At 37.2% G+C, this 20,930-nt stretch overlaps 2 protein-coding genes across 2 annotated transcripts; both read right to left on the bottom strand.

Annotated features, from left to right (window-relative positions):
- Positions 1–3,387: 3,387 nt before the first annotated feature.
- LOC122700061 (olfactory receptor 8J3-like) lies at positions 3,388–4,311 on the bottom strand. Its single transcript, XM_043912621.1, has one exon. The coding sequence runs from the start codon at positions 4,309–4,311 to the stop codon at positions 3,388–3,390; it is 924 nt and encodes a 307-aa protein (XP_043768556.1).
- Positions 4,312–19,758: 15,447 nt separating this feature from the next.
- On the bottom strand, positions 19,759–20,718 carry LOC122702816 (olfactory receptor 8K1-like). Its single transcript, XM_043916654.1, has one exon. The coding sequence runs from the start codon at positions 20,716–20,718 to the stop codon at positions 19,759–19,761; it is 960 nt and encodes a 319-aa protein (XP_043772589.1).
- Positions 20,719–20,930: the final 212 nt, after the last annotated feature.

Below are 20,930 nucleotides of genomic sequence, written 5' to 3'. Positions count from 1 at the left end.
TGACCTTCAAAGTGTCCTTAGTCAGAATCTAAGAATCAAGGGAAATTACCAACACCCGAGTTGTTATCAAAATCAATATTTTTTATATGCTCACCTTTATGAAGAACTGGGTTTTCTGCTCTTATGTTCTCCTGATATTTCTTTGGGTAGGGAGAATATATGCCTTCCTCTTTCTTTGTAATGTCCCTGAGGAAGTAGTAAGGAATTTAAATCATCTGAGAGATTTAAAAAAGAAATTGCCTGTGGTGCCTGCTAATTCTCCAGGATATTTTGCATATTCTCTAGTGGAAAAATTGTAAGGGATAATTTAAGGAAAAGAAGAAAGCAGCATAAATGATCTGTAGAGTTCCATGGAGACCTACATGCCATAAAGTACTTACTCACAGAGTCAGTGATTTAAATAACATTAAAAGCATTACTGTATGAGTTCTATTTCAGCAAAACTGGAACAGTTTGAAAAGTCATGATAAAAGTGTAAATGAATCATCATCACTGCATAGAGCTGTTTTTTATTTTATTTTATTTTTTTGCAGTAAAATAAGTAGTAGGCCCTGGATTAAACATATATTATTTGACCTATATGGTACAGATATTACTATCCCCACATTCAGAGGACACAAATCTAAGACAAACTCTATCATTTGATCAAAAACATTTAATTGGTGACTAGAAGATTTGAAATTAAAACCTCATCTTTGAGTGATATACATACATTGGCTTTTAATATGACAAACACATAATTCTTGCAGTGCAATGTGTTACAATAATAGTAATCTAACTGGTAGTGTTTTCTGAGCTATCTCATCATTCTTGCATAATGTTCAGCACAACTTCATAGACATTAAAATATAACAGAAGATAATATATTCCCTCTCATAACATTTACCCATGCTCTCTTCCTCTATTACTTCCTCATGTAGAATTGAGGGGAATTCATATATAGTTAAAGATGGATCTAAAATGTACAAACGGGTATGCTTTAGTAAATGTGCCATTGTGTCATTTGTTCCTAATACCTAAATCAAGATATAGAACATTATCAACACCAAAAATGATCCCTGATATTTTAAATGCCCCCAAAATATCCCTACACCCTAGGCTATCCCCATTATAATGCTGAACAACATCCTCCAACTTCCACTTACTGCAGCTATAAGCTTATCTTCCCTGTTTCTGAATTTCATATAAGTGGAATCACACAATAAACAGTCTCAAATAAGCAGTCTTTCACTCAGCATAAACTGAAACTGAAGTCGCTCGGTCATGTCTGACTCTTTGCGACCCCATGGACTGTAGCCTGCCAGGCTCCTCTGTCCATGGGATTCTTCAGCCAAGATTACTGGAGTGGGTTGCCATTTCCTTCTCCAGGGGATCTTCCCGACCCAGGGATCAAACCCAGGTCTCCCGCATTGCAGGCAGACGCTTTAACCTCTGAGCCATCAGGGAAGCAATATTGAAATTTATCTGTGCTGCATTTATACAAGGGGCTTCCCTGGTGGCTCAGAGGGTAGAGAATCCGCCTGCAATGCGGGAGACCTAGGTTCAATAATTGACTATGTGCGTATATCCCACCTTTAACCATCCTCTTGTTGATGGGTATTTGAATTTTGGCTTATTGTAATAAGTCTAGTGTTAACACTCCTGTATAACTGTGTATGTGCATATATGTGGGGCTTCCCAGGGGATAAAGAACTTGCCTGCCAATGAAGGAAACATAAGAGATAAGATGCAGTTTCCATCCCTGGGTTGGAAAGATCCTCTGGAAGAGGGCATGCAACCCGCTCCAGTATTCTTCCCTGGAGAATTCAATGAAGAGAGGAGTCCATAGTGTCGCAAAGACTTGGGTACAACTAAAGTGACTTAGCATGCATGTGTATAGATGTATTTATTTCCCTAGTAATAGATCTATGAGGGAAATTACTGGAACATAGATAACTATATATTTAACTTTATAACAAACTGCAGATTTCTAAACTAACTGTTGCATTTTCATTACTTAAAACCATGTATGAGAATCCATACTATCCTCACATACTTGCCAATATTTGAAGTCAAAATAAAAAAAAAAAAAAGATTTATAAATTGAAACCGGGAGAAAAAATAGTATTGTGAGTTTGTATTTCATTTACTTGATGATTAATAATACTGAATACTTTTCTATATACTTGTTGTTCATTCATATATCTCCATCTTAAATGTCTAAATTTTGTTCATTTTAATTGAGATTTTTCTTTTCGTTGATTTTTAGAATTTTTATAAGTGTGATAGATAAAATTACTTTTTCAAATTTAATTTGAGAAGTTTTATTTTTTTTCTATTTTTCTGTTTAGCACTTTGACCCATGACTTGCAGTTTTACAAAGAAGAGTTTTGCTACCACTAAAGAGGGCAGAACAGTCTCTCCCACCAAACAGTTCCATGTGTACAAAACAGATTGGGATGAAGAAGACGAAGTGGGTAGGAGAGGACATAAAGCTGAAAAAATCCCAACCTAAGGAGCACAGACTGACACTGAAGACTGAGAAGCGAGCAGGAGAACACGGAATCACTCTCTGTTGTCACTTCGAGGATTACACTCATTTTCTTGAAAACATTGATGTTCAGAGGTCTTGGAGTCTATGTTAGACATGGGAACATCGTACTGTGAAGACTTCTAAATATTGTTATAATCTTAAGAGAGTTGATTTTATTTGTTCTTTTTTTTTTTTTTTTTTTTTAATTTTAGAAAAAATTTACAAGGTGTGTCAAACTACAAACTCTGTCTCATGAGTGGTTACATAAATATTTCTTTGTACATTTAGCCTTCTCTGGGATTCCCGGGTGGTTCAGTGGTAAAGAGTCCACCTGCAGGAGACACAAGAGACGTGTGTTTTATCCCTGGGTCAGGAAGATCTCCTGGAGGAAGAAATAGCAACCCATTTAAATATTCTTGCCTGGAAAATTCACTGGACAGAGGAGCCTGGCAGGTTACAGTCCATGGGGTCTCAAAGTGTCAGACATGACTGAGCACACACACACACACACACACACACACAATCTTTCCTGGGATACTGAAATCTCCACACCTATGTGCCTCGAGACCAGTGAATTGCACAGATTTTGTACAAATAATATGAATCTGACTTTCACTAGCTCTTTTTCCAGTCCATCCCCAAAATTTCTGTGGCTGTTGTCTCAAATTTTCCACTTTTTAGATTAGAAAAAAGGGCTTGAATTCAAGAGTTCTGTTTGAAAGGTGTGGACTAGAACCTTTTCTCAAAACAGAAATTGCAAAATGGTAAAATCATCCATTCCTTTAGCTTCTAATGTTGTTCAGACTATATTCCACAAAGTGGCAGCCTATCTTAACCATCTCTTCAGTGACCTATAGAGTTCTAACACTACATTACTAATTGGTCAGAAATTTCCTCAAGGCAGCCTTCACGTCCTTGTTCCTCAGGCTGTAGATCACGGGGTTCAGCATGGGAATCACCAGTGTATAAAACACGGAGGCCATTTTGTCAATATCCAGTGAGTGGTTATTTCGAGGCTGCAAATACATGAAAAGCAGAGTTCCATAGAAGACTGACACAGCGGTCATATGTGAAGCGCATGTGGAGAAGGCTCTTTTCCTTCCTTCTGATGAACGTATCCTTAGAATGGACAAAATGATGTTGAAATAAGATGCTACAACTACAGTTATGGAAAACGTCAAGTTTGTAGATGCAGATACGAACACTACTGTTTCTGGTAATGAAGTATCAGAGCAGGACAGGGCTAAGAGAGGGACAGTGTCACAGTAAAAATGATTGATTACATTGCAAGAACAATAAGACATAGAAAATACACAACATGAAACTACAATAGCTGTGGAAAAGCCATAGAGGTATGTGAGGGAAACTAGCAGAAAGCAGACCTGTCGAGATACCACCGCCATGTAGAGCAGGGGGTTACAAATGGCCACATAGCAGTCATAGGCCATCACTGCTAACATGAAAATTTCAGCTACAATGAAAAACAAGAACCCTCCTAGTTGGGCAGCACATTCATAGAAGGAGGTGGTATGCTTTTTTACTAAAAAGTTAATCAGCATTTTAGGAGCAATGACAGTTGAATTGCCAAGATTGATGATGGCCAAGTGCCTGAGGAAGAAATACATGGGGGTCTGAAGTCGAGAGTCCACACTGGTGAGGGTGATGATGCTTAGGTTGCCTGTCACAGTCAGTCCATAGATGACCAGGAAGACAAAGAAGAGTGGGATCTGGAGGTCTGGACGTTCTGAGACTCCTGTGAGAATAAACTCAGTGACTCGGGTGAAATTTCCATGAGTCATGTAACTGTTTGGAAAGTCATCTATATGGAAGAAAAAGAGACTTGGTTAGAAATAAAGGAATTATTTTCTAGGACTGTCAATAGATGGCAAAAGCACCCCTTGGATGAGATTTCCTCAAAGAATTTATTGAACTCATGTTTCTAGGTCTATTAAATCAAATTTGAAATCATCCATTAAAGAGAATATTTGAGTGTGGCAAATTGAATAGCTGATCCAACATTATGAATATTCCAAAGATCCAATCCAATGAATTTTATTAAGTTATGGGTATCTTATTAGCTTGAAAATATTTAAATCCATGATTCATATGATGGCATCATATTGATATCTTCTGCACTGAGTGTGAGAAACTCCTGAGTACTTGTGTGCTTCCGGTGTTCTGGAGGAAGCGCAAGCTGGAATCAAGATGGCTGGGAGACGTATCGATCACCTCAGGTACGCAGAGGACACCACCCTTATGGCAGAAAGTGAAGAGGAACTAAAGAGCCTCTTGATGAAAGTGGAAGAGGAGAGTGAAAAAGTTGGCTTAAAGCTCAACATTCAGAAAACTACATCATGGCATCTGGCCCCATCCCTTCATGGTAAACAGATGGGGAAACAGTGGAAACAGTGTCAGACTTTATTTTGGGGGGCTCCAAAATCACTGCAGATGGTGACTGCAGCCATGACATTAAAAGACGCTTATTCCCTGGAAGGAAAGTTATGACCAACCTAGATAGCATATTAAAAAGCAGAGACATTACATTGCCAACAAAGGTCCATTTAGTCAAGGCTATGGTTTTTCCAGTGGTCATGTATGGATGTGAGAGTTGGACTATAAAGAAATCTGAGCGCCGAAAAATTGATGCTTTTGAACTGTGGTGTTAGAGAAGACTCTTGAGAGTCCCTTGGACTGCAAGGAGATCCAACCAGTCCATCCTAAAGGAGATCAGTCCTGGGTATTCCTTGGAAGGACTGATGCTGAAGCTGAAACTCCAGTACTTTGGCCACCTCATGTGACGAGTTGACTCATTGGAAAAGTCCATGATGCTGGGAGAGATTGGGGGCAGGAGGAGAAGGGGACGACAGAGGATGAGATGGCTGGATGGCATCACCGACTCAGTGGACATGAGTTTGAGTAAACTCCAGGAGTTGGTGATGGACAGGGAGGCCTGGCATGCTGTGGTTCATGGGGTCGCAAAGAGTCGGACACGACTGAGCAACTGAACTGAACTGAACTGAACATTCCTTGTGATCTCTAATTTGAAAATATTTGCTTCTTCTGAATAATGCCTGATCTAGTCATTTTAAAATATTATTTAGTTGCTAAATCCTGTCCAACTCTTTTTTTGTGACCCCATGTACTGTAAATTGTCAGGCTCCTCTCTCCCTGCAGTTTTCCAGGCAAGAATACTAGAGTGGGTTGCTATTTCCTCCTCCAGAGGATCTTTCTGATCCATGAATCAAACCAATGTCTCCTGCATTGGCAGGTGGATTCTTCACCACTGTACCATTTATCCAATCACTATTCTGCCCTCTTTTCTTTATTCCATCCTTGTACTAACATTTATTCAGTGTAGACTGAGATTGCGAATTCTGTCATTTTTACACTTTTGATAATTTTCATTGCTGTAATAATGCTAAACATTTTATTTTCATTAGGCTTCTCTGAAAATTACATTGCCTATAGTTGCCAAAGAGTCAGCATGGAATTATAATACAATATTTTCCTAGAAATATCTGCTTGAAGGATGGCTCCCTGTTACTAACTAAGCCAATTATAGTCCCTTCTCACTTTTAATTGATCTCAGTAATGGTCTGTGGCCTTAAGTATTCTATCACAGTCTCTTATATGAAAAGGTAAAATTTAGATCCAGAGAATCAACACTATTTCATCATTTAATATAAGATCTACCCTTTAACAAAAAGTTAATTATCTTTTTGCATATGTATAAAATAATCATAATAATAAAATGGGCAGGATGATACTTTTGGGAATGGTGGATATGTTTATGGCATAGATTTTTGGTAACTGCATCACTAATATATACTTATCTTCAAATTCATCAAATTTTATACATTAACCACATACAGCTCTTCTATCTCAAGCATAACTCAGTAAAGTGATTTTTAAAAGATATGTATCATAAATGCCTGACCAGTAAAAGACCAGAGTTATTGATAACTCTTCTCCTAAAGAAGATTAAAAAAAAAAAAAATTCTGCAATGAAATAAAAAATGAAGCAGTGATATAAAAACAATTGAAGAAATAAGGTGGTAATAACACCAAACAGTTTTGAGTATTTGATATTAGTTATTTCTGACTCCAAATCATTCTTCCTCTTAACTACTTTGAGTCATATGAGAAGGCTGAGCGTCCAAGAATTGACACTTTCAAACTGTGGTGCTGGAGAAGACTTGTAAGAGTCCCTTGGACAGCAAGGAGATCAAACCAGTTGATCTTAAAAGAAATCAACTCTGAATATTCATTGGAAGGGCTGATGCTGAAACTCCAATACTTTGGCCACCTGATGCAAAGAGCTGACTCATTGGTAAAGAACCCGATGCTGGGAAAGACTGAGGGAAGGAGGAGGAGGGAGTGACAGAGGATGAGATAGTTGGAGGGCATCACCGACTCAATGGACATGAGTTTAAGCAAATTCTGGGAGATGGTGAAGGAGAGGGAAGCCTGGCATGCTGCGGTTCATGGGGTCACAAAGAGCTGGACACAACTTAGCGACTGAACAGCAATAATATAATCTTATCTGTTTCCTACTTGCTCCACGAGATATTAAAGTTTCAGTTACTTTTTTTGCCCCTTACCTCTGGACCTACTATTCCAATAATGAGAAAGAAACAAAGGGCTAGAATAAAACACTTAAACAAGATAACTGTAGATTGCTGTAAATACCATAAGTAAATTACACAAAAATGATGTATCAAGATAACCTGGGAGAATTACTTCTTAGATGTTGTTAAGAGAATTCCATTCTGAGGGTGAAATTTCAACTAAAACCTAAAAAACAAGAAGCAATCAAGTACTGAATAAATCACAGGAAGAATATCGCAGGATTCCAGAAATCTTTAAGAAATACATTCAGGATTATAAGAAAGAGTGTATTTCCTAAAGATGCTGTCCTGAGATAGAAAATCTTCTTTTGTTTTTGTTTGTTTGTTTCATGGGAACTTAATAGAGGCTAGTGTTTCCTTTAAGGCCAGAATGACTGATTAATAGTGAGTATTAGTAAAGTCAGATAATGTAAGTCACAATAAATATTTGGATTTTTTTCTAAGTAAATTGTAAAACACTGATAGGATGTTGGGTAGGTGGGTAACAAGGGAACCAAAGTAGAAAACTTGGAAATAGAGAGAAGAGGCAAACTGAACAATTGAAAGAAGAAAAAGGATAATATCTGTGACATAATTTGTGTTACATTAGGAACAGGAAAGGGATTTGATTTAAGTCATACATGAACAGTCTAGTGGTATTCCCTGCTTTCTTCAATTTAAGTCTGAATTTGGCAGTAAGGAGTTAACGATCTAAGCCACAGTCAGCTCCCGGTCTTGCTTTTGCTGACTCTATAGAGCTTCTCCATCTTTGGCTGAAAAGAATATAATCAGCCTGATTTTGTTGTTGACCATCTGGTGATGTCCATGTGTAGAGTCTTCTCTTGGGTTGTTGGAAGAGGATGTTTGCTATGACCAGTGCATTCTCTTGGAAAAACATTATTAGCCTTTGCCCTGCTTCATTCTGTACTCCAAGGCCAAATCTGCCTGTTACTCCAGGTGTTTCTTGACTTCCCACTTTTGCATTCCAGTCCCCTATAATGAAAAGAACATCTTTTTTTCATGTTAGTTATAAAAGCTCTTGTAGGTCTTCATAGAACGCATAGATTTGGACTCCTTGATATTGAGTGGTTTGCCTTAGAAATGAACAGAGATCATTCTGTCGTTTTTGAGATTGCATCCAGGTACTGCATTTCGGACTCTTTTGTTGACTATGATGGCTACTCCATTTCTCCTAGGGATTCTTGCCCACAGTAGAAGATATAATGGTCATCTGAGTTAAATTCCCCCATTCCAGACCATTTTAGTTCACTGATTCCTAAAATGTCAATGTTCACTCTTGCCATTCCCTGTTTGACCACTTCCAATTTGCCTTGATTCATGGACGTAGCATTCCAGGTTCCTATGCAGTATTACTCTTTACATCATCAGGCTTTTCTTCCACCACCTGTCACATCCACAATTGGATATTGTTTTTGCTTTGGCTCCATCTTTTCACTCTTTCTAGAGTTATCTCTCCACTGATCCCCAGTAGTATATTGGGCACCTACCAACTTGGGGAGTTCATCTTTCAATGTCCCATATTTTTGCCTTTTCATACTGTTCATGGGGTTCTCAAGGCAAGAATTCTGAAGCAGTCTGCCATTCCCTTCTCCAGTGGACCACATTTTGTCAGAACTCTCCACCATGACCCATCCGTCTTGGGTGGCCCTACAGGGCATGGCTCATATTTTCATTGAGTTAGGCAAGGCTGTTATGTGTGTTATTAGATTGGTTAGTTTTCTGTGATTGTGGTTTTGAGCCTGTCTGCCCTCTGATGGGAAGGATAAGAAGCTTATGGAAGCTTCCTGATGGGAGAGAATGACTGAGGGGTAAACTGGGTCTTGTTCTGATGGGCGGGGCCGTGCTCAGCAAATCTTTAATCCAATTTTCTGTTGGTGGGTAGAGCTGTGTTCCCTCACTGCTATTTATCCGGAGCCAAACTGTGGTGGAGGTAAAGAAGATAATGGCGACCTCCTTCAAAAGGCCCCATGCACACACTGCTACGCTCAGTGTCCCCAACCCTGCAGCCGGCCACCGCCGGCCCACGCCTCTGCTGGAGACTCCTGGACACTCACGGGCAAGTCTGGGTCAGTCTCTTGTGGGGTCACTGCTCCTTTCTCCTGGGTCCTTGTGCACAAGGTTCTGTTTGTGCCTCCAAGAATCCTTTTCCCAGCCCTGTGTAAGTTCTGGCAGCTTTCTGATAGGGTTACTGGTGACCTCTTCCAAGAGGGCTTGTGCCATACCCAAGTCTGCTGCACCCAGAGCCCCTGCCCCCACGGCAGACCACTGCTGACCTGGACCTCCGCAGGAGATACTCAAACACAGTTCTGTCAGTCTCTGTGGGGTCTCTGGGTCCTTGTGCACACAAGGTTTGTTTGAGCCCTCTGAGTGTCTCTGGAGGTAATGGGGTTCAATTCTAAACGTGAATTTGCCCCTTCTACCATCTTGCTGGAGTTTCTCTGACCTTGGATGTGGGGTATGTCCTCACAGCTGCTCCATGCTATGCAACTGCTGCTCCAGTGCTGCAGCTGAAAAGTTCAACAGTACCTGAACTGTGAGCTTCCAGATGTTCAAGCCAGTTTTAGTAAAGACAGAAACCAGAGATCAAATTGCTTAAATCCCCTGGCTCATCGAAAAAACAAGAGAGTTCCAGAAAAATATTTACTTCTGCTTTATTGCCTGTGCCAAAGCCTTTTACTGTGTGAATCACAATAAACTGTGGAAAATTCTTCAAGAAATCCGAATACCAGACCACCTGACCTGCCTCTTGAGAAATCTGTATGCAGGTCAGAAAGCAACAGTTAGAACCGGACATGGAACAACAGACTGATTCCAAATAGGAAAAGGAGTACGTCAAGGCTGTATATTGTCACCCTGCTTATTTAACTTATGTGCAGAGTACATCATGAGAAACGCTGAGCTGGATAAAGCTGGAACCAAGATTGCCAGGAGAAATATCAATGGCCTCAGATATGCAGATGACAACACCCTAATGGCAGAAAGTGAAGAAGAACTAAAAAGCCTCTTGATGAAAGTGAAGGAGAAGAGTGAAAAAGTTGGCTTAAAGCTCAACATTCAGAGAAGATCATGGCATCTGGTCCCATCACTTCATGGCAAATAGATGGGGAAACAGTGGAAACAGTGGTTGACTTTATTTTTTTGAGTTACAAAATCACTGCAGATGGTGACAGCAGCCATGAAACTGAACAATGGTTACTCCTTGGAAGGAAAGTTATGACTGACCTAGACAGCATATTAAAAAGCAGGGACATTACTTTGCCAACAAAGGTCCAACAAAAGTCAAGGCTACGGTTTTTCCAGTAGTCATGTATGGATGTGAGAGTTGGACTATAAAGAAAGCTGAGTGCCAAAGAATTGATGTTTTTGAACTGTGGTGTTGGAGAAGACTCTTGTGAGTTCCTTGGACTGTAAGGAGATCCAACCAGTCCATCCTAAAGGAAATCAGTCCTGAATTGGAAGGACTAGTGCTGAAACTGAAGCGCCAATATTTTGGCCACCTGATGGGAAGAATTGACTCATTGGAAAAGACCCTGATGCTGGGAAAGATTGAAGGCAGGAGGAGTAGGGGACAGCAGAGGATGAGATCATTGGATGGTATCACTGACTCAATGGACATGAGTTTGAGTAAACTCCGGGAGTTGGTGATGGACAGGGAGGCCTGACAAGCTGCAGTCCATGGGGTCACAAAGAGTCGGATATGACTTAGTGACTGAACTGAACTGAACTGAAGGAACAGGAAAGACTTTTGTGATCTTTTCACAGTTAGGTCATTGCCCATGACATTTTTCAAATATTAAAAGATATGATTTAAAATGAAGTGATCAAAGTGATATTTTGAACATATTAAGTTTTAGGTACTTATGAGACATTTATAAAACATTCAGGTGTATTAATATTTAAGTCTGGGACACATTTGATGTGATTAGTCTTACAGGTACTTAAGAAAATATCAACCTTGATAGGTATACTATATTTTTTCATTTATTTCAAAATTATTTGTTAAAGGTTCTAAGAAAAATTTCTAATATGTTCCTTAATCAACCTCCATCCTTTTACACTGAGGACAACCCACTATTTTGATATTCTAGCTTTTTTTTGCCCTCAGACACTGAGCTACAAAATATTGCTTCTGTGTTCCCCCTGTCCCCACCATGCCTTTTTTTTTTTTTGTCTTGTTTTCTCCATGTTTACAATTTTTAATGTTTTGTCTGCAATTGTCAGTCTTTCCATTGTCTCCCTTGGCAAACATATGAACTATCAACCCAAACAAAAACTTCCAAGTTATATCAGCTCCTGTATTTCTGCTGAAGTCTAATGCTTCACTAGCTATATACTTTATCTTAAATTGTAAAATTACATTTCAAAAAACAACTATTTTAGATCACAAACATTCTATTCATCCTCTAATTTTCTTATTCAAGGTTCCACATTGAAGTATTTGGCAATTTCTGTAATACTTTGCCATCCTAAGCACCCCCTTTTTCTTTCTTAAGTCTAGACTTCCCTGGGTCATTAACACAGTCATTGACTGTTATCCTTAATGGTCACTGTGCCATGATTCTCAGATTAGCTGGTAGGCAAATGGCAGGATCACAACCTTTTGATTTATTAATTCATGCATTCTAAGCTTTGCTTTTTAGAATAATTGAAGTATCTTTAGCTTCATTTTCAATACATTCCACAATCAGGTTCATATTATTTTTCTTATCTTACTACCTTATATCAGGATACATTGAAAATCTGAAAATAAAATCCATAAAATCAGATAATTTAATTCACAATAATATTAGAATTTTTTTCTAGTAAATTGTAAAACTGATAGGTTTTAATGTAGGTGAATAATAAGGTCAGATTTAAATTAAAAAAAAAAAGATTATTCTTGCTGCTATAAAGGTAATGAATTATATAATTGGAAAGGATAGAAATTGTATGGTTGGAAGGGGTAGAAATTGGAAGGGAGGAGTAAAATTTTAAGAATAAGTTAAGCAGTGTTACAGTATTTCTGGCAGAAGATAATGTGCCAAAGTAGGAAATTTGGATTTTATTAGGATCTCTGGCCTTTTGTATCCATATTCATATTGATTCTTCAAATACATAGATTGGTGAGAGGTACCTTATTATCTGAAAAAAAGATTGCTCATCATTTGCAGTAGTTACCCCATGCTACCAGAAACTGCAAATGAATGCTACCTCAAATAAGGCTATAAAACTTGAACTTGTGGTATTGAAAAATGTCATTCCTGATCATACTCTAGGCATTTTCAGTCTTCTTATGAGCACTAATTAGTAATAGGAAGGCTAAAAGAGAGGGAAATTATCTTTAAATTAGCAACAATGTTTATGACTAAGGAGGAGTAATTATATATATATATATATATATATATATATATATATATATATATATATATATATATACACACACACACACATATACATATATATGTAGTAATTTTCTCCATGTACTTAGAAATTTATCTTATAAAATTATAAGGCTTTTTTTTTTAAGTAAATTTATTTCAGATATTTTATTTTTGGTTACTTGAACTAAAGGCATCCCAGTAAATGAACATTCTCTTTCTTCCTGGGTTTCGTTTTCTCCTTGAGAATGTTACAGAAAGCCTTGTCCTATCAAACCAGAAATTTAGGGGTCTGAAGTTCTTAATGTTTTGATCCTGTTTATGCACTGTCTCTTCAAACTGAAGTCTTCTTTCTGAAAACTTCTTGAGTAAAATGGTGTCAGATTAATTTTATTGTACATAGATGATTTATCTAAATATATATTATTATAGCATTGGAATATATATATATATATATATATATATATATATTCACCTCTACTGTATTGAATATATTGCCAGAGTTAATGGAAATTTTCTTGAGAAAATTGGTGGTATATCACTGTATTCTCAAAAAAGAATCATCATTTAAAGTTTGGGTGATTCTGTACTCAGTTTTCCTTCACGTTTTTTTGTGTATGTGTGTGAAAGATGAATTTTTCATTTTACTTAATATTGCAGAAACAAAACTATGATATAATCTCAGTGAGCAAAAATCCATTTTTCAATGGTGGTATAAGTATACAATATCTAATGTTACCAGTTATAAGTTTGAAATATAAACAGCTAGATCATTTTTAATAACCTATTTTCTCCAAAAATGTTATAAATCTTAGAAATAAGCTTTACTTAGTATTGTATTATTTGACCATACGTAATGTCTGATGCCTTCCAAAATGAAAGTGAAGTCATGCACTTTAAGGTGTAGATTTCAATCTTTTGAAGGCCATTATACCAAAATAAGATAAATATTTTCTACCCACCTCTAAGGCGCATCTGTTTCAGCCTCTCAGTGAGAATGTCTACGTGACTGTGTCGGTGAGAGTTGGTGGCGCTCTATGAACCTTCGAGAACCTAACTAAAACACAGGTGATTCTGATATCCACAATTTGTCTTTTGCATCCTTTGGGAAGATGCCATTTGGGATTTGCTCTTTCATAAGATCTCCCCCGAGGAGTTCAACCAGACATTCTTAAGTCTTCTTCTTTTTTTTTTCTTGGTGGCAGTATGACCTATATTATTGATATGAGTTCAACTCCATGACGTCTGATTAACGTGTACCTATCAAAGTAACTTCGTTGTATTCAGCGACTCATTACCGCAAAAATGCAGACCAAAGAGCTAGAAATCAATGGACTAACAATGAAATAAAAACAAACTCCATCTACACATTTTGTTTTCATATGACACTATTTCTGTTTGCTTCTTACTTTTACTACAAAGAATGCAATTTAGCACAGTCATTATTTCAAGAATAGGATAAATTGGATATTAAAAGTGAGGCTATCTCCTCCAAAAAATATTCTATACTAAAAATATTATTTTAATCCTTTCTTTATAATTGTATTTCCAGTGAAAAAATGTAGACGATAAATTCTAGGCAAGGATCAAATACAATATTTGAAACTAAAGCCTTTATTTAGTCTATAAATTTCCTATCACACAATTGTTTTAAACACTAAATACTTTAGCCATATATTTTCATGCATTTAAAAACTAAGAGAATCATGTAGAAAGAAAAATGCCCAGGAGAAGTTATCAGCTTTGGGGCTTAAGTTCTCTTTGCAACAACACTTCTTTTGTGTGTGTGTGTCATATTATTTTCCCCTTTAGGCCTTAAATTTAAAGCTGGAAGTTGGCGTAAATGACAAAATGTGATTTATATAAAGTATAGATACATGCACACGGAACAGTCATGTATATTTTGTAAGAACACAAGAAAAGATTCACACTAAATACATTGGGATGGTTATCTAGTAAGGTTTTATTGTTGTCTAGTTACTAAGTCATGTCCAAATCTTTTGTGACCCTATAGACTGTAACCTGCCAGGATCCTCTGTCCATGGGATTTCCCAAGAAAGAATACTGGAGTGGGTTTCCCTTTCCTTCTCCAGGGGAACTTCCTGATCCAGGGATCAAACTTGTGTCTCCTGTATTAAAGGCAGACTCTTTACAGTTGAGCCACTGGGAAGCCCACCTCATGGGGTAAATAAATAAAGATGAAAAATGTATTCATTTGCTTAAGCAGCTATAACAAAAATACCAAAAACAGGTTTCTTTAAATAAAAGAAATATGTGTTCTCAGTTCTGGAGTCTAAAAGCCCATGATCAAGGGACTTCCCTAGAGGTCCACTGGTTAAGACTTCACACACAGGAGGTGTGGGTTTTATCCATGGTCAAGGAGTTAAGATCCCACATGCCTATGGGCCAAAAAAAGCAAAACATAAAATGGAAGCAATGTTGTAATGGATTCAATGAAGACTTTAAAAGCAGTTCATATAAAAAATGGCTTCCCTGATGGCTCAGTAGGCAACGAATCTCTTGCCAATACAGGAAGTACGAGTTCAATCTCTGGGTCAGAATATTCCTGGAGGAGGAAAACGGGCAATCCATTCCAGAATTCTCGCCTAAAACATCCCACGAACAGAGGAGCCTGGAGGGCTACAGTCCAAAGGGTCACAAAGAGTCAGACACAACTGAGCAAATAAGCACACATATCAAAAAATCTTAAAATAAAATTAATAAATAAAGTCTACGAGTAGGAGGTTAGCAGATCTGATTTCTTCTGGGGCCTCTCTCCTTGGCTTGCATATAGATGGTCCCCTTCTTGCTGTAGCTTCATGTGATTGTCACTCGGTTTGGGTACATCGAAGTGTCTGATGTCTCTCTATGCGTTTTAGCCTCTTCTTATAAGGACAACTATGATATTGGATTAGGGCTCACTTTAATAACTTGTTTTAACTAACTACTTCTTTAAAAAGCCTATCTCTGAATACACTTAGATTCTGAGATACTGTGGATTGAGCCTTCAACATACACATTTTAGTGGGACACAGTTCTGCCCAGAACAACTTGGAAGAAAAAATAAATAAAGAAAAGAGGTTCTGCCTGGCCCAATAATGACAGTGTCTCAATCTGAAAAACATAATTACTCTGTGGGTCTTGCTGTAGAAACCTTGCTTCTTGAAGTCTGTTCTGATAAAGTCAATTCAAGGTATTAAGTTAATATTGTCATGAGAGTATTATCAGTATAGAGAAATACTGCAAACTATGTATACAGTTTGAAAGTTTATGCAATGAGTTATAGATAAATATTTAATATACTTTTATATATCCTTTAAATCTTTGTCTATATGGATTATACAAAAATTCTAGAAAAGTGTCTAAAAAAAGTAAAAATAGTTTTGAAAAGGTCATATTGCATTTTAAAGACATTAATAGGGTATATTTTAGGCACGATAGAATATAAAAAAATGTGAAGTATGTATGTCTGACCTTGAAAAATGATGACTTGCTACTACTGCTCCCAAAAGACAATTTCCACCATCCTCAAATGTTCCTCAATGTCTCTTTACAGGGAATTGGTCCACATTCTGTCACAAAGCATAGTACTTTTTATTAGTACTTTTTATTTTATTTTATTTTTTATTTTAAATTATTATACAAATGGGTAATTTACCAATGACACAGTTAGAATGTGGAAGAACCCTTATGCATCTATTTTATAAACAAAAAGCAACAGTGTATCATGTTATAAGTACAAAGCTATTTATTACAGCACTTTTTATAGTGGCAAAGAAATAAAAATCTGCAAACTAGGTCCATCAGTTGAAGAATATCCAAACAAAAAGAGATCAATGTATACTCCACAGCTGCATGCTGTGATAAAGTGTCACAATCTGACAAACATAATTATTCTAAGGGTCTTGCTGTAGAAATCTTGCTTCTTGAAATCTGTCCTGCTGAACTCAATTCAAGGTATTAACTTAATATCATCATAATAGTATTGTACCATGTATCACTTTATTAATTGCCATGCATTACTATATTAATTTTAAATAAAAATTTTAAAAGAAACTTTTATTAACTAAGAAGGATAATGTGATGCATTCTCAAATTAAAAGGAAAGTAAATTTAAAAGAAACTTTATTAACTAAGAAGGATAATGTGATGCATTCTAAAATTACAAGGAAAGTAAATTGTTGGGAATATGATGTATCAAGGTTTTTTTAAGGCTTTCCTATGTGGATGAAACTAAAGATGCTTTTAATATTATTTAGTTTCACTTATGGATTATGAAAAGTAAAGGAAATGATATAATTTGGGGAAAATATGTGACCAAAAATGTCTACAGTACAATATAGAGTGTTGCTCTAGAAAATAAAATTTATTCATGACAATAAATATACTTGCAGACAGGGTCCAAAGGTACTGTAGCAAGTAAAATTAATGTTCTTAGAGGATGCAATCATGTGCTTTTTAATTTAATTTTTTTAATATTTTATTTCATGGATTTATTTTAAAAAGTTAATTTTTTTCTATCTTTATAATGTTAAAATTAATAAAATTTGTATATATTTCCAGTGTGCAAAAATGATATTCTGATATACATGTATAAAGGTGAAATATTATCATAATCACCTAGTTAACATATCCATCATCTCACAGGGATCTTTTTTTTTTTTTTTCCTCTTGTGGTAACACTTTCTTAATAAAGTAAATAACAGTACATTAAAGAAAGGACAAACAAATAAAATACATGGGTCTAAGATAAGAGACTCTGGTTCACATTTTGATTTAATTCCCCCAAATTCTCACTTTGAATGCTAGAATGAATCAAAATAACTGGGGTAGTGTTTATAACCTTTTAAAAATTGTCTGCTCAAACAACTAGGGTAGCTCTAATGTGTAAGGAATCTGTTCATTTGTTGTGTGTTAGTCGCTCAGTCATGTCTGACTCTTTGCAAACCCATGGACTGTAGCCCACCAGACTCCTCTGTCCATGGAAATCTCCAGGCAGGAATACTGGAGTGGATAGCCATTCCCTTCTCCAGGGGATTTTCCCCACCCAGGGATTGAACCCAGTTCTCCCACATTGCAGGCAGATTCTCTATCATGAGCTACCAGAGAAGCCCTGAGTAAGTACAAAAGATGAAGCATTTTGTTAGCACAGTTCATGCAAAATACTGGATCTATGTATACAAGCTGATGAAGAAAGCAAAATATACATGATGAAAGGTCAGTTAACTGAGAGTGTATCAGTCATCTCTAACATAGGTTATCATTGCTATGAATTTTCAAAATATTTATGTCACTTTAGTAAATGACTGTATACACACAATCCTTCAAGCTAGGCTTCAGCAGTACTTGAATCAAGAACATTCAGATTATAAGCTGGGTTTAGAAAAGGCAGAGAAACAAAAGATCAAATTGCCAAGGGAAATTCCAGGAAAAAAAAAAAAAAACACATCTATTTCTGCTTCATTGATTAACTGAAAGCCTTTGCCTATGTGGATCACAACAAAATGTGGAAAATTTTTAAAGAGATGATAGTGCCAGACCACCTGACCAGTCTCCTTAGAAACCTGTATGGAATTTAACAAGCAACAGTTAGAACCTTACATGGAACAACTGATTGGATCAATGTTGGGGAAGAAGTACAACAAGGCTGCATATTACCATCCTCTTTATTTACCTTATATGCAGAGCACATCACGTGAAATGCCAAGCTGGATGTTACAAGCTGGAATCAAGATTGCTGGGAGACATATCAACAACCTCAGATAATAAGCGGATGATACCACTCTAATGGCAGAAAGCAAAGAACTAAAAAGTCTCTTGATGAGGGTGAAAAAGGAGAGTGAAAAAGCTGGTTTAAAACTCAACATTCCAAAAGCAAAGATCATGGCATCCAGTCCCATCATTTCATGGCAACTAGAAGAATAAGTAGAAACAGTGACAGATTTTCTCTTCTTGGGCTCCAAAATCACTGCAGACAGTGACTTCAGCCATGAAATTAAAAGATGTTTGCTCCTTGGAAGAAAAGCTATGACAAACCTAGATAGTGTGTTAAAAAGCAAAGATGGCACTTTACTGACAAAGGTTCATATAGTCAAGCTGTGGTTTTTCCAGTAGTCATGTATGGATGTGAGAGTTGGACCATAAAGAAAGCTGAGCGCCAAAGAATTGATTCTTTCAGATTGCGATACTGGAAAAGACTTTTGCGTGTCCCTTGGTCTGCAAGGAGATCAAACCAGTCCATCCTAAAGGAAATCAACCCTGAATATTCAGTGGAAGGGCTGATGCTGAGGCTGAAGCTCCAATACTTTGGCCACCTGATGTGAAGAGCAGACTCAATGGAAAAGACCCTGATGCTGGGAACGATTGAGGGCAAAAAGAGGAGAGGGTAGCAGAGGATGTGAGGGTAGGATAGCATTACTGACTCAATGGACATGAACTTGGGCAAACTCTGGCAGATGGTGAGGGATAGGGAGGTATGGTGTGTTGCAGCCCCTGGAGTGTCAAAGAGTCAGACACAACTTAGTGACTGAGAAACAGCAACAACAAGAATATGACCAAATAACTCAGTTTTCTTGACTCTGCTAATCCTAAATAAACTTTTATCAGGAGGCCAACATAAACCAAAACTAACTATAGTGTGTGACTCTGTCGGGGGAGACTCAGAGTTAGCCAGTAGTCTTCTCATAGTTTTTAATTTAAATATCTTCCAAAATCCACACTGTATCCTTGAGATAGAAAATATTAACTCAATCTGACTGATTTAATTCTGAGAGGCACACTTTATTTTCTATATTGCATATGTTCTTGAAATAACTCGTTCTGTTATAATCATAAGCTTATTCACTTTCTTTCCTCTTGTCTAATCTGCACATTATTCACAGTTTAGTATTCTTTACCTTTAGTACAATGCCTGCTTGAACATATATATCACTAATTTTTGGTCCATTGTACTCCATTTTTACTAATAAATACTTTTTTAACCTCTTCAAGTCTGAATTTGACCAAAAATTTGGTATGATTTTCCTTATTTCTAGATAACATAGATTCCAATATGATCTTGAAAATCACTTGAGACTTAATCATCTGACTACCATGTTTATTCAAGTGAAGTGGAGAAGAGTACGGGATATATGAAAGGAAGCATTTTATCCTGGAAAAGATGAAACAATATGGTAAACATTTTTATTTTTGATGCTTTCATTGGACTGACAGAGCATTATACAATGATTTTGGGCCTCCATTTTCAACTTGTATTAAGATATTAGTTGGGAATTTTGCATCGATTAGTAAAAGTTCTCCTCAGAGCATCTTTCACTTCTTTGTTCCTTAGGCCATAGATCAGCGGATGGAGCATGGGGATCACCAGAGTGTAAAACACAGAGGCCATCTTATCAACAGCAAAAGTATGGCCAGACTCGGGCTGCAGGTACATGAACAGTAACGTTCCATAGAACATGACCACCACCGTCAGATGGGAGCTGCAGGTAGAGAGGGCTTTGTACCTCCCCTTAATTGAGTTCATTCTGAGAATGGCCACAAGAATGAACATGTAGGACACAAGAACAATCAAGAGGGAACAGAGCAAATTGCAGCCTGAAAAGATCAAGATGATCAGTTCTAACTCATGTGTGTCAGAGCAGAGCAGAGATATCAGAGGGACAGAGTCACAGTAAAAATAACTGATGACATTAGAGCCACAGAAGGACAATTTAAATAACTTAATGGTGAGAAGTAGTGCCACGAAGATGCTGTAGAGGTAGGGAGGCAGCACCAGCCCCCAACGCACTTTCTGCGCCATGATGACCACGTAGAGAAGAGGTTTGCAGATGGCTACATAGCGGTCATAGGCCATTGCTGATAGAATGAAGAGTTCAGTGATAATAAAAATCTCAAAGAACGCCAGTTGGGTAGCACACCAATTGTAGGATATCGTATTTTTGTGCACCACAAAGTTGACCATCATTTTTGGGCCAATAACAGTGGCGTAACCAAGATCAGTAATTGACAAATGTCTAAGGAAAAAGTACATAGGAGTGTGTAGCTTGGAGTCCAAATGGGTCAGGATAATCATGCCCAGATTGCCTGTCACTGTGACCAAGTAGATGACCAGGAAGATTCCAAAGAGAGGCGCCTGAAGCTCAGGACTGTCTGTGATCCCCGTGAGAACAAATTCAGTCACCTTGTGCTTGGCAGTGTGATTGTGTTTCTCCATGGGGTCCATCTTGGCTACCTGGGTATAAAATCAATACTTTGTATTTGCAATGCTATCATCTAGGAGAATTTAATACATGATATGTGAGTCATTTTCTTTGTCTAAAATTATAAATACAGATTCATCTTCCCATCAGGTCAAGACCACACCTACCTATATTCACATTGTAATGTAAGTGCATAATGATCAGCTTTTTAAATTGTTATGTAAGTTCTGATATT

The sequence above is a fragment of the Cervus elaphus genome, chromosome 1 (assembly GCF_910594005.1).
Source record: "Cervus elaphus chromosome 1, mCerEla1.1, whole genome shotgun sequence".
NCBI classification, from domain to species: Eukaryota; Metazoa; Chordata; class Mammalia; order Artiodactyla; family Cervidae; genus Cervus; species Cervus elaphus.
Note: the sequence above shows the minus strand (reverse complement) of the source record. Positions and strands in the feature narration are given on the sequence as shown.